The following is a 13,702-nucleotide window of genomic DNA, read 5'->3' as shown; positions in this document are numbered from 1 at the left end:
TCCTGTTTCACTGAATTTGTGTCTTCTATGTGTGGAATTTTTACATTTTACTTATCAGATTTTTTTTCCTGTTCTCCATGCTAATAAAGATATGGCAGATATAGTCCTATCACTAGAGGAAGGTCCTCCTTTATTAAAAACAAAATGTATTAGAAAAACTGATCTTAAACACATGCCAGATATGTTCCCAGCAAGGGAATAAGCAACGTGTCAAAAGAATAAGCCACTTCTGAGAGGGTGTGAGTACGGAGGGAGAGTACTCACATTAGTAGCTAATTAGGTAAAGACCCTAATTAGTTTTGACCCAGGAAAGCAGAAGTAAGAAGCTCTGAGATGCCAGGGGTGTTCACAGTCCATTTCAGAAACAGAAAACAGTACATTCATGACGTCAATGATGTGGAGCTACTTGTGGCTGTTAGTTGGAATAACAAATGTTTAGTTTCCCAACACAGTGTCAGATAAATCCAATTAATTGTAAAAGTATGAAGCAGAACCAGAGGCCAGACAGTAGTCAAGCAACAAGTTCTGCTTATTTAAAGTTAAGCAGACACCAGTGACTTTCTCAAGCTGTTAGCAAAAAAAAAAAAAAAAAAAAAAAGGCAGAATACAATTTGCATATTTCTTAGTTTGCAGATCTTTTAAAATAACATTATGAGATACCACCAAGAAAAGAGGGTACCTTTGCTTTTTCTCCACATCCTGAGTTTTCATCTGCCTGGAGTCCTCGGTTAAGCCTAACCTGTATTCACTTCTTGGAGAAGGTACCTGTCCTAGCAAAGGTCACTCCTAATTAGTTGATCTGTAACAAGCATGGACCTGATCTTCTAATTTGAACGCCCCACCCCACAAGCGCCCACACACACCTTGCATTATTTTTGGCTCCATACAACTTAGTATTTTATATTTTTATGTATCTTGTCTCTGTCAGGCTGGTCCCCACCCCCAACCCTCTGCCACTGTAAATTCAGTAAGGGATTTGTTTCTGATTTGTTCTTTGCTATATCCCTGGGTACTAAAACTGTGCCTGGCCCACATTTAAAGTGTTGGTCGCTCAGTTATGTCCAACTCTTTGTGACCCCATGGACTGTAGTAGGCCAGGTTCCTCTGTCCATAGAATTCTCCAGGCAAGAATACTGGAGTGAGCTACCATTTACTCCTCCAAGGGGGTCTTCCCCACCCAGGGATAGAACCTAGGTCTCCTGCATTGTAGGCAGATTCTTTCCCACCTGAGCCACCGGGCACTTTGCTGCTGCTGCTGCTGCTGCTAAGTCGCTTCAGTCGTGTCTGACTCTGTGTGACCCCATAGAGGGCAGCTCACCAGGCTCCCCCGTCCCTGGGATTCTCCACGCAAGAACACTGGAGTGGGTTGCCATTTCCTTCTCCAATGCATGAAAGTGAAAAGTGAAAGTGAAGTCGCTCAGTCGTGTCCGACTCTTCGCGACCCCATGGACTGCAGCCTACCAGGCTCCTCCATCCATGGGATTTCCCAGGCAAGAGTACTGGAGTGGGGTGCCATTACCCACCTGAGCCACCAGGCACTTTAGGTTCTCAATATAGTTGAATGAACTGAATGAGTGTAATACTCAGGAATGACCAACAGAGGGCGACAGAAATTCAGTAGGGGAAGAAATGAAAATATTTTATTCCGAGCTTCGTGTACAATTACGCGAGATTTGAACTCGCTCGGCCACCGTAGTGCATAGGCCGGAAAAGAGCAGCCACTTCCGGCCTCAGTGGTCTAGGAAGATTGTTTTGGACTATCGGAAACCGAACCCCTCGGTTCTCAGGCAGCTCCATTCCGGAGCAGAGGCTCCATCCTGGAGCTCTAGGCCTCCGACCCGCCCGGCCGCCGACGTGGCAGCTGGAGACATTTTCAGGGCCGGGAATAGGGAGCGTGTGTCGCCATGGCGACACAGGCGGGGCTGGAGCGCTGGGTGCAAGACGAGCTGCACTCGGTGCTGGGACTGAGCGAGCGGCACGTGGCCCAGTTCCTGATCGGTACCGCGCAGCGCTGTGCCTCGGCAGAGGAGTTCGTCCAGCGCTTGCGAGACACTGATACCCTAGACCTCAGTGGGCCGGCCCGGGACTTCGCCCTGAGACTCTGGAACAAGGTGCTGGGAGAGGCGGGACCGGGCGTGGGAGCGGCGGGAAAGTGGGTGGAGCAGGGGAGGGGCCCCCAGGTTACCTGTCCAACGGAGTTTAGGCTCACTTGGGCTAACTGTCCAACGGAGAATTAAGCTCAGTTTGCAAGCAGTTATCACTTTCGGGCTGGACGACCACTTCCGTGGAGAAGATTGAGGAGGGCTTAAGGGTCTATAGATCAGTGTATCTCAAACAGGTTTAGGATTCATCCACGACTTTTGTTAAAATGAGGATTCCGATTCGGTAGGTCTGGGATGGTTTCTTCGTTTCTTCATTTCTAACAAATCTTGTAAGTTTTCGGGTGATGCTGGGTGTTGCCCACACTTCGAAGAGTGAGTCTATAGAAGAGTGTTGTGGGAGGGTAGAAGTGGTGTGGCTGTGATCGAGAAAAGCAGGCCCAAAGATTATCTGGAATTTGTTGGGTAAAGAAAGGGGTAGAGTAAAGGTGTGTAATGGTGAGCTCCTGGAAGGCAAGACTGTGATTTTTTTGTCTTTGTATTCATACCATCTAATTGTACCCTGCAGAACAAGAGCTCAGAAATTATACAGTAAGACTAAAAGTATTGAACTTGTTCAGAGAATGGCAAATAACCTGATGTGGCTGTCCCATTTGCACTTGGTGAAAGATGAGAATGTACTTGATGTGAGGGTAGGAGTATCTCTGGGTATCTCTGGAGGCCGGTACAGTGCCGGCCCATGACAGGGCTCTGCAAAACAATCTGGACAATCCTTGTCCAATCCTTGGGTAGGAATGACTTAGTCATCGGGAAGAACAGAGGCTGAGCAGTTGAGAATTGAGTGTGAGAATGTAAACTCCATGAGGGCAGGAAGTTTTGTCTCTTTACCCCTATATCTCTAGTACTTAGCAGGGGGTGCACGGGATAGGCTTAGGAACTGAGAGACCCCATTCGGGCTGATGGACATGGTGTGAAGCCTTGGGGAAGAGAGAGAATGACAGCTGGCTTAAGATCAGTTATTCCTTAAATTAGGAACTGGGCAGAGTAGGTGGGCAGAGATCAGGAGTTGCTTACATCCCCTTGACTTCTCTCTCTCCCGACAGGTCCCACGGAAGGCAGTGGTGGAAAAGCCAGCTCGGGCAGCCGAGCGAGAAGCCCGAGCCCTGCTGGAAAAGAACCGCTCTTATATGTTGTTGGAGGACAGTGAGGAGAGCAGCGAGGAGACTGTGGGCAGGGCTGGGAGCAGTGTCCAGAAGAAGCGGAAAAAACGGAAACACCTCAGGAGGAAACGTGAGGAGGAAGAGGAAGACGAGGAGGAGGAACAGGTTTCTGAGAAAGGAAAGAGGAAGACAGGGTAAGTCAGAAGTAGGCGGCGAGAGGGTGATGGGACAGGAAGCCTCTGAGTGCCCTCAGTTAATCCTCCGGGCTGGGCTGCAGGGAGAAGAAAGAGCAGACAGAAAAGCCGGAGTCGGAGGATGAGTGGGAGCGGACAGAGCGAGAGCGCCTTCAGGACTTGGAGGAACGCGATGCATTCGCTGAGCGGGTTCGGCAGCGGGACAAGGATCGGACTCGCAACGTCCTGGAGCGGTCAGACAAAAAGGTGCATTGGAGCAGCGCGTTCCATCAGTCCCCAGGCAGACCCCTGGATCCGATCTGAGGTTGGGTGTGACCGCAGATAGTGATCTCTGGGAAGACAAGGGGCTGCCTCCAGTAGTCTGGTCATCTCTTTGGGTCTTTGGGCTAAGGTGGCTCTCTGCTGAACCTGTAACCACAGAGATTCCTCAGTGAAGGGGGTACATTTCTTTGTGCTAGGGAACATCTGAGTGATCCTTGTGATTCTAGACAGGAATGGCTGTGGGCACGGGGACTTTGACCACTCTTGCCTTCTTCTCCTAGGCTTACGAAGAAGCTCAGAAGCGCCTCAAGATGGCTGAGGAAGACCGGAAAGCCATGGTGAGTCCCTCTGCCCAGGAAGACAAAGGGAAAGGCTTCCTGATGGAGTGGTTAGGCTGGGAGGAAAGATGCAGAGCAAGTGTGGTGGGGCTGTTGGGTCTCTGGTTGAGGTGCCAGCTAAGGATAGACTTAAACTGTAGTGGGAAGGAAGTGGCCCAGAAACCCTCTGACTCCTTAGGATCAGATCAGACTGTATGTTAGTGAGGGAAGTATTTCCCTGTTCCTGGGACTTAAGAGGTGTACTCAAAAGGCAGCTGGAAGGTCAAGGGGCTGGCTGGAGGACAGGGTCAGGGCAGGGTCATACTGCCCAGGGGTGTACTGACCGCTGAGCTTGTGCACACCATCTCCCGATACCTTCCTACCATCTAATCCTTCTGTTTCCCCACCCCACCTCCCCCCACCTCTGCCCCCCAGGGCCTTGTGATCACCCACTGATTTTCAGAGTTGGTCTTCTCACTGCACAGGAACTGGGCCCTTACAATTCATGCCCTAGACTTGTTACGGGGGAGCCTCGGTAGGGTTGCAGTTTTTTGAAGGCCTGGCCTTCCCATGTCAGTCACACTTAGATTTCCCCCAAAGAATTTCAAGACTCTTGGTGTCTTAACAATGCCTTAGTGGCCGTCGGGTCTCCCCGATGTATCCATCTCAGGTTACACCCCAGGAAGTGACTGTAGCCAGAGACTTCTGAGATGTCCCTTGGTGCTGATGCAGTATTTTTACTTTATTGAACTTTTCTTTCCTTTTTCAATTATGAAAATTTTCATAATTTATACAAATAGGAAAGTTGAAAGAATAGCATAACAACATCCATCCAGGCTGTTTGGATTAAAAAATTGCTAATACCATGTGCAGTATTTTCAATGTTTGTGTAAATGGCAGCTTTTTTGGTCCTTTGTGAACCATAAGAAAGTTTTAGACATTGTGGCATTTTATCCCATCAGCATGTCCCTGGTGCCTGCAGACATTCTCACACGGTGCACTGTCACAGCCAAGAAGATGAGTCTCACGTATCAGCTAAGAATCTGCCCACAATAAGATTTTCTCAGTTATCCCAAAATGTCTTTAATAACTGCTTTTCCAAAGTGGAATCCAGTCACGAATGCATCGCATTTGAGTGTGAGGTCTCTTCAGCTTGTTTCATTTTCCCCTTCTCTCTTTCTTTCTGTCTCATCTTGTACGGCACATCCTACATTCTGGATTTATCTAATCCATATCTTATGGTGTTAAGTTCTGTCCCAGTGCTTACTTTAAAGTGGAAATTGGGTCTTGCAGCTCTCTTAGACTCAGATTAAACAGCTGTAGCAGCAGCACTTCTTGGGTGGTGGTGTGTACATCCCATGGTGGGGCGAGGGGCGGGTACTGTCCAGTGGTGTGCCTGTCAGGCCGAAGGAGAATTCGATTGTGTTACTCAGATCAGGTCATGAGCATAAACTCCATTTTAGTGTATCATGGAACAAAAAAACCAAGCAATTAAGTATCGAGCTGGCCAAAAAGTTCATTGGAGTTTTTTCCATAAGATGTTACGGAAAAGCCCGAATGAACTCTTTGGTCAACCCGATACACTCAGCCCCAGAGGGGAGGGCCCCTGGCGGATTCTGAGTGTCTCAGTTGTTTTCAGTTGGAGACCTCTGCCTCCACATCATCATGTTTTCTCCCTTTACACTGAGTCAAACAAAATAGCAAGGGTAGAATAGAAAATACACACATAATCATCCTGGTGAGTCGATGTTGGCAAAGATGGTGAGGCTGCCTGGAAAGACCGTCCGAGCTGCTGGCAGGCAGCATGTGGGCCCTACGTCAGGCTCCTCTTTAGGCTGTTCAGTGAAAAGGGAAGGGCGGTGGAGGTCACATCTTTAGGTTTCCGGGCCGGCCTGCCCAGGAGGTTGTGCCTCTTAGGGGGACAGGGGAAAGGGGTCACTCTTCCAGCAAGGGGAGGCTCTGACTGCCCTGGCCTGACCCAGGTCCCTGAGCTGAGGAAGAAATCCCGCCGAGAGTACCTGGCCAAGCGGGAGCGAGAGAAGCTGGAAGACCTGGAGGCCGAGCTGGCGGACGAGGAGTTCCTCTTCGGGGACGTGGAGCTGAGCCGACACGAGCGCCGGGAGCTCAGGTACAAGCGGCGTGTGCGGGATCTGGCCCGGGAGTACCGTGCGGCTGGGGAGCAGGAGAAGCTGGAGGCCACCAATCGCTACCACATGCCCGAGGAGACCCGAGGACAGGTGAGGCAAGGGGTCGCCGCTGCAGCCCAGGGGCCCGAGCGGAGGGGAGGGAAGGCAAGGCTTCGGGGACTAGGGCGGTGGCTTGGCGGGCCCTCCCTTGTCTTGCCTTTCTCTGTGGCGGTAGTGGCTGGGGAGGGGGCGCTGGGCAGAGAGGGCAGCTCTGTCTCCATGTCCCCCTGTCTCCGTAGCCTGCACGCGCGGTGGATCTAGTGGAGGAGGAGTCCGGCGCCCCTGGGGAGGAGCAGCGGCGCTGGGAGGAGGCCCGGCTCGGGGCAGCATCCCTGAAGTTTGGGGCCCGAGATGCTGCCTCCCAGGAGCCCAAGTATCAGCTGGTGCTGGAGGAGGAGGAGACCATCGAGTTTGTCCGGGCCACTCAGCTCCAGGGCGATGAGGTGAGGGTGGGGGGCACAGGGACGTCCTGAGGAGGCCGGCGCCGGCCCTGACGCTCACGGCCCTCTCCCCCCTCCTTAGGAGCCGTCGGCCCCGCCCGCCCCCACGCAGGCCCAGCAGAAGGAGTCCATCCAGGCCGTGCGCCGCAGCCTTCCTGTGTTCCCGTTCCGAGAGGAGCTCCTGGCCGCTATTGCGAACCATCAGGTCCTCATCATCGAAGGCGAGACGGGCTCGGGCAAGACCACCCAGATCCCGCAGTACCTCTTTGAGGAGGTACGGCCGCCACGCCTTCAGTTGCCACTGACCCGAAGCTGTGCTGGCAGCTCCGTGTTGTGGGGTTTTATGTCATTGCTTTCCCTTTTCGTCTCACTCCTTTAGTCTTTTCTGCTTGGTGGTGAGGGTCTTCAAAGGAAGGACCACACCCTTTGCCCGTTTACATTCTCACTTCCTGCAATGGGGTCCATGCCTGGGGGACACACTGTGCCTTCACGGCGGCAGGAGGTGAAGATGGATAAGCGGCACGTGGGTGTGATCGCGGACCCCATGCTCCACCAGCCTGGTCTGTGCAGGGCCAGGGAATGAGGACTGAAAAGACCTCGCCTGCTTTTATGCCTTCCTTTGTTCCCTTTGCTTTGGGGTCTACCCAGCCAGTCAGTCCTTTTTCAGCTCACATCTCGCAGAGCCCTGAACCTGATGACCCAATGGCCTGGGACTGCCAGGGCTGGGTGAGGACCCTTTGGGAGCTCCAGGTCTGCCATCCTATCTGTTGATCTTTGTCTGGTTTTCAACTTCTGTCTGTTCCTCCATTCCTGCTGCCCTGGCCTGCGTTTCCAGCTTCTCTGAATTGCATGTTTAGCAAAGGGAAAGCCTCCTCTTTATTCTTGTCATGCAGGGTTACACAAGGAAGGGTATGAAGATCGCCTGTACCCAGCCCCGGAGAGTGGCAGCCATGAGTGTGGCTGCCCGAGTGGCCCGGGAGATGGGTGTGAAGCTTGGCAATGAGGTGAGACCTGTGGGGACGGAGGGTTGCGGGGAGCCCTTCGGGTCTGGGATTCAGCCCCTGCCAGCCCAGGTGCTTGCCCTTGTGCCCTGGCCCTCCTCCCGGGAGTACCAGCCCAGCTGTCCATCACTCCTGGACCCCTCAACAGGTCGGCTACAGCATCCGCTTCGAGGACTGCACATCAGAGCGAACTGTCCTGCGCTACATGACGGATGGGATGCTTCTCCGGGAGTTCCTCTCTGAGCCTGACCTTGCGAGTTACAGGTCCGCACAGCTCCCCCAGCTCCCATGGGAAGGGGAGCTGCCCATCCTCGCCTCCCTCCCGTCTGCTGCTCTCCTGACCTTTAGCACCTTCCTTTACCATATCCTTTCATCTCTGGCTTTTCTCTCCTTCCTTCCCACCCTGTTTTCTCACTTCCAACAGCCAGTTTGGCCATTGTCTTCTCTTCTGATTTATCCACCGGTTCGTGAATCTTTATGGTTTTAACCGACCTAGCACTGAGATGGGCCCAGAGAGTCAGTTAGATCGTGGGTGCTGTTGTCTGCCCAGGCTGGGAGATGCTGTAGACTCACAAGCCCGCTCCTTCTCTGACTTTCTGTTGTCTGTCTTAACTGGGATGACTGGCCTCTCCTTGGAGCCCCCTCCTCCCACATTCACCCTTTGGCTCTTTTCTTCTGTTTCTCTCCTCTGGGGGTCCCAGTGTCCCACCCCACCACCCCCCACCCCAGCTCACTGCTGCCCCCGTTCCTTCCCCAGTGTGGTGATGGTGGATGAGGCCCACGAACGGACCCTGCACACAGACATTCTCTTTGGCTTGATCAAGGACGTTGCGCGGTTCCGACCTGAGCTCAAGGTCCTGGTGGCTTCAGCCACACTGGACACGGCCCGCTTTTCCACCTTCTTCGATGACGCCCCCATCTTCCGAATCCCTGGACGCAGGTTTCCAGTTGACATCTTCTACACCAAGGTGCCCCCTCAGGGAGGGCGGGCTTAAGTGTGAAGGCAGCAGAGCCTTGGAGAAGTTTGGCCTTGGAGGGAAGGAAGGGATGAGAGTCCTGAGGGGAACCGGGATGAAGTGTATGTCGAGCTGGGAGGAGAGGAAGGGGTTTGCTGGAGCAGGTGGCCCTCCTGTGACCCCGCGTCCTCCTGCCCAGGCTCCGGAGGCGGACTACCTAGAGGCCTGTGTGGTGTCTGTGCTGCAGATCCACGTGACTCAGCCCCCCGGGGACATCCTGGTGTTCCTGACAGGACAGGTGCGATGTGGGGCAGGGCTGCTGTATGTATCCCGGTGAAGACTGGGCTGGCGGGTCGGCCCTGCGTGACTCTGGGTCCTGTGCTGCTCTCCCCACCCAAATCCAGGAGGAGATCGAGGCTGCCTGCGAGATGCTCCAGGATCGCTGCCGCCGCCTGGGCTCCAAGATCCGGGAGCTCCTGGTGCTGCCCATTTATGCCAACCTGCCTTCCGACATGCAGGCGCGGATCTTCCAGCCCACGCCCCCAGGGGCACGGAAGGTCAGTTGGAGAAGCCCACATTCATCATCTCCTATGGTTCGCGCGGTTAGTGGAGAAAAGGAAAGAATGCGCCTGCCCTGTGCAAGGTGTGTTCTGGGCACAGCTGCGAGGCTGGGTGGCAGTCAGCCAGCCCCTCACTGCTGGCGCTGGAGTGAGAGGGTGACAATGGCAGAGACAGAGAGATGGTCAAATGCATGGTCCAGAAAGTGAGTGTGGTAGAGATGCAATGAGAAGGGAGGGTCTGGGTGTGCCCGGAGGCAGGATTTGAACTGGATCTTTAAGGAAGATGCTGGGGGAGTATCAGAGGAAAGCCTAAGCAGTGTTTGAGGTCAGAGTAATCTAGCAGGCTTAGTGGAAGGCTCACATGGCAAAGTAAAGGGATGGTGGTTAGAGAGAGCCTTTGATGGCAGGAGGAAGAGTGTGGACTTCAGACCAGTGAGTGGTCATCAAAGGACTGTGAGCAAAGATGTAACTTTCCACACATATTTACAGAGCTCCTCCCACTTTCCAGGAACTGTTCTAAGGGATGAGGATACAGTGATGAACTAAACAAAGTCTCTAGCCTCAGGGAGTTTAGACTAACAGAGGTTAGGAAATAACACATAAATACATAATGTCAATTTATGACAAAGGCTCTGAAGAAGTACAATGCACATCCAGGGGAGTCGTGGTAGCGGGGAAAGAATGGCAGGAAGGTATTTTCCTTAGGGTGTAGGAACACCCCGTCTGATGAGGTGAGAGTAAAGCTGGAGCCGCAGCCCGGCAAGGGAGGGTGCCAGGCTGACCTCTAATCCGGAAGAAGAGTGTACCAAGTGGAGGGAATCGTGCACGCGGAGGATGGGTGTGAGGGCAGGGGTGCTCAGAGATATCAGAAGGGTAGCCAGGGGCTGGAGAACTTGGGGCCTAAAAGAGCTTGGCTGTGATTGTCAGGTAGGAAGGTAACCACTGAAGGATGCAGGCAGTGATGTAAGAGGCCCACAGTTTAAAAGGACCATTCTGGATGCCTCATAACCAGGGGCAGGAGTAGAGCAGCGAGACTCATCAGGGGGTTTATTTTAGGAACTAACATAGGAAGATGATTATGAAAGCAACAGTGAGAAAGATGGGGCAGGAGCCTAACACCCTCAACTCCCATCTCTGGAAAAAACTCCCCGAACCCTCTTCCTTTCCTTTCCTTGTGATGCCCTGCTTATCCCCACGTCTCTCTCCCCTCTCTGCTTGTCTGTTCCCCTCTCTTGACCTTGGCCACAGATCGCTTCAGCTCCTGCTCCTTTGCCCCCGTTTGTCCACTCCTTATCTTCCAGAAATGACTTTTTCTGGGTAACTAGGTGGGTGGAGTTTCCGGGTGACCCCACATCCTCTCATTCAGGTGGTTGTGGCAACCAATATCGCTGAGACCTCGCTCACCATTGAGGGCATCATTTACGTGCTGGATCCAGGGTTCTGTAAGCAGAAGAGCTACAACCCCCGCACAGGCATGGAATCGCTCACTGTCACACCCTGCAGCAAGGTGGGCCTGGGCTGGAGTGGGGTCTCCACGGGGTGAGGGGGACAACAGGCCGACTCAGAAGCAGTGGGGATGGCTCAGAGCAGGGGGGTTAGTGGTCCACACCCACAGCCCCCAGATTTCTTGCAGAAATACTGCCCTTTCTCTTTTCCATCACCAGACTGTCAATGGGCCTGACAAATGGTCCTTTCTTTCCAGGCCTCTGCCAATCAGCGAGCTGGCCGGGCGGGTCGGGTGGCTGCAGGGAAGTGCTTCCGCCTGTATACTGCCTGGGCTTACCAGCACGAGCTGGAGGAAACCACGGTGCCTGAGATTCAGAGGACCAGCCTGGGCAATGTCGTGTTGCTGCTCAAGAGCTTAGGTGACTGGGCTCCCCAGTCCTCTGAGAGGGGAGGGTGGGGCTGCTATCACTGGTCACGCGAAGGACTCTGTCCTAACCCCGCTTATGCTTTTCCAGGGATCCACGACCTAATGCACTTTGATTTCCTGGACCCCCCACCATATGAGACCCTGCTGCTGGCTCTGGAGCAGCTGTATGCTCTAGGAGCCCTCAACCACCTTGGGGAGCTCACCACGGTGAGGTGGGAGGGCAGTGGGCTGGGGTGACCCCTCGAGGGGCGGAGGGACACCTGAAGGAGTGGCCTCAACTCTCTCTTTCCTTTCCTTAGTCTGGTCGAAAGATGGCAGAGCTGCCTGTGGACCCCATGCTGTCTAAAATGATCCTGGCCTCTGAGAAGTAAGCCCTTGACTCAGCCGGGCCCCTGGCACACGCACTGGCCATGCCTGCTTCTGTCTCTGGGGCCATCTTTGTGTGCTTCCTTTTTCTCTCCACCACATTATTCTTTAACCAATAACAAGTTGTTGGATAACTCTTATTGCCCTTTTGAGGTCCACAAGACACCATCCTGTCTTTGGTTATGATATCAAACGGGTGAGATGGCCAAAAATGTAGAAAATGTGGGCCATAACGAAAATTGGAAGACTTTTTATCTGTGAGGGGTGCTGAGGGAGGGCTGGCTTGGAGACTTACTCTCTCCTGGGTTTCCGACTAGAGCATTTAGATGCAGCTGTGGCGGGACCACTTTGTAATGCCATCCCTTGGCTGTGGTTGAAGTTAAAGGCATTACATGAACTTAAAGGAACTGCTGTAATGCACACCTTCTTCCTGCAGAACCCTCATGACCTTTTCCTGCCCCTGTCTCCCTGCACGTCTCTCCTCTTGCTGTTTTATCTACAGCCTGACCTCACCTCCTGGACCCCCATCCTGCGCCCCTGCCACCAGAAGCAGTCTACGCTCTGATTTGTAGCCATCAGCCCAGCCTGCAGCCCCCGCATGAGGACATCCATCACATCGCAGTCCCTTTCCTGTTCACCGAGTCTGTTCCTCTGTCTTGCTTTGAGCTCTCATGTTTCTCCCTTCCTGCCCCAGGTACAGCTGTTCAGAGGAGATCCTGACAGTGGCTGCCATGCTCTCTGTCAACAACTCCATCTTCTACCGACCTAAGGACAAGGTCGTGCATGCTGACAACGCTCGAGTCAACTTCTTCCTCCCTGGTGGGGACCACCTGGTTCTGCTGAATGTTTATACACAGGTCCCTGAGCTTGGGTGAATGGGAATGAGGAGGGCACAGGGGACTCTGGTCCTGCTGTATAAACTTAACATCCCCTTTTTCCCTCCCCTCTCTTCACAGTGGGCTGAGAGTGGTTACTCTTCCCAGTGGTGCTATGAGAACTTTGTTCAGTTTAGATCCATGCGCCGAGCCCGGGATGTGCGGGAGCAGCTGGAAGGGCTCTTGGAACGTGTGGAAGTTGGTCTCAGTTCCTGCCAAGGGGACTACATCCGTGTCCGAAAGGTCAGCATTTCCTTAGTCTAGTCTCCTGCCGTCCACCCATTATCTCCTGAGGAGCAAGCTTGTCTGGGGCCAGCGACCTGAGAACGTGCCCCTTTCCCTGGGTAAGGTGGGTTCCCCTTGTGCTTTCTTCCTGGGGCACTGGAGGTTCTCCCAAAGTGAAGTGAAGTGAAGACCTGCACTAAAAAGGTAGCGAGTGCTGAGGGTCCCTGGATACCGGCCTTTCCCCTTGACTTGCTTTCCCGCCTGCTTCCAGGCCATCACTGCTGGCTACTTCTACCACACAGCACGGTTGACTCGCAGTGGCTACCGCACAGTCAAACAGCAGCAGACGGTGTTCATTCATCCCAACTCTTCCCTCTTTGAGGAACAGCCACGCTGGCTGCTCTACCATGAACTTGTCTTGACCACCAAAGAGTTCATGAGACAGGTGAGGGCACCTTGGCCTGCCCAGGCAGGTGGCTTGTGTGGGAGATGGTATTCTGGCATGCGAAAAACCCAGGTTCAGGTTGCTGGGACTGGCAGAGAAAGAGGAAAGCAACTTGGTTTAAGGTAGGATAAGACAGAAAGGCATCCATTCTAAAGCTGTCTCAGCATCCGCTAAGATCTAACTGTTCATTCACTAAGTGCTGAATGCATTGTCTCGGTGCTTCAGGGGCTGCTGTGATAATAATGGTGAAAGCAGCAGGTGTGGCCTTTGTCCTGAGTATATTTTAGTCTTTAGGTTCAGGCTTTTGTTTAGGGTTAGCTGACTTGTGCTCCTGAACAACATATAACAGAGTGTTGGGATCTAGAGTATTAGAGCCAGATACCCATTTCCCTTGCCCTGCAGACAAAGGGGGAAGAAGAGAACCTTTTTAAAAATCACACACATCTCAGAATCTAGGATGGACAAAAGAGAATCTTGCTGATTTTCTCTCCTCCTGCAGGTATTGGAGATTGAGAGCAGTTGGCTTCTCGAAGTGGCGCCCCACTATTACAAGGCCAAGGAGTTAGAAGATCCCCATGCTAAGAAAATGCCCAAAAAAATAGGCAAGACACGGGAAGAGCTAGGGTGAAGAGCAGGGGACAGAACAATCAGAACCTAACACCAGCTCCTTTTCCTTCTATACCTTATTTAATATCTATTAATAAAAATATTTTTAGAGTAAAGCTATGGGGAACTTTTTTTTTT

The 13,702-nt window shown here is 52.9% G+C and overlaps 1 protein-coding gene across 1 annotated transcript; it reads left to right on the top strand.

Moving 5' to 3' along the window:
- Positions 1-1,662: 1,662 nt before the first annotated feature.
- DHX16 (DEAH-box helicase 16) lies at positions 1,663-13,680 on the top strand. Its single transcript, XM_040250160.1, has 20 exons — positions 1,663-2,111; positions 3,203-3,453; positions 3,537-3,699; positions 3,996-4,052; positions 6,014-6,268; positions 6,457-6,660; positions 6,740-6,931; positions 7,551-7,661; positions 7,807-7,922; positions 8,416-8,626; positions 8,814-8,912; positions 9,019-9,171; positions 10,541-10,681; positions 10,877-11,039; positions 11,136-11,254; positions 11,347-11,414; positions 12,108-12,270; positions 12,370-12,531; positions 12,785-12,958; positions 13,458-13,680. Exons 1-20 carry the CDS (start codon positions 1,905-1,907, stop codon positions 13,584-13,586), a joined length of 3,138 nt encoding a protein of 1,045 aa, XP_040106094.1. The 5' UTR covers positions 1,663-1,904; the 3' UTR covers positions 13,587-13,680.
- Positions 13,681-13,702: the final 22 nt, after the last annotated feature.

The sequence above is a fragment of the Oryx dammah genome, unplaced genomic scaffold, assembly GCF_014754425.2.
Source record: "Oryx dammah isolate SB20612 unplaced genomic scaffold, SCBI_Odam_1.1 HiC_scaffold_11, whole genome shotgun sequence".
Taxonomy (NCBI): domain Eukaryota; kingdom Metazoa; phylum Chordata; class Mammalia; order Artiodactyla; family Bovidae; genus Oryx; species Oryx dammah.
This window is presented reverse-complemented; position numbering and strand designations above follow the sequence as displayed.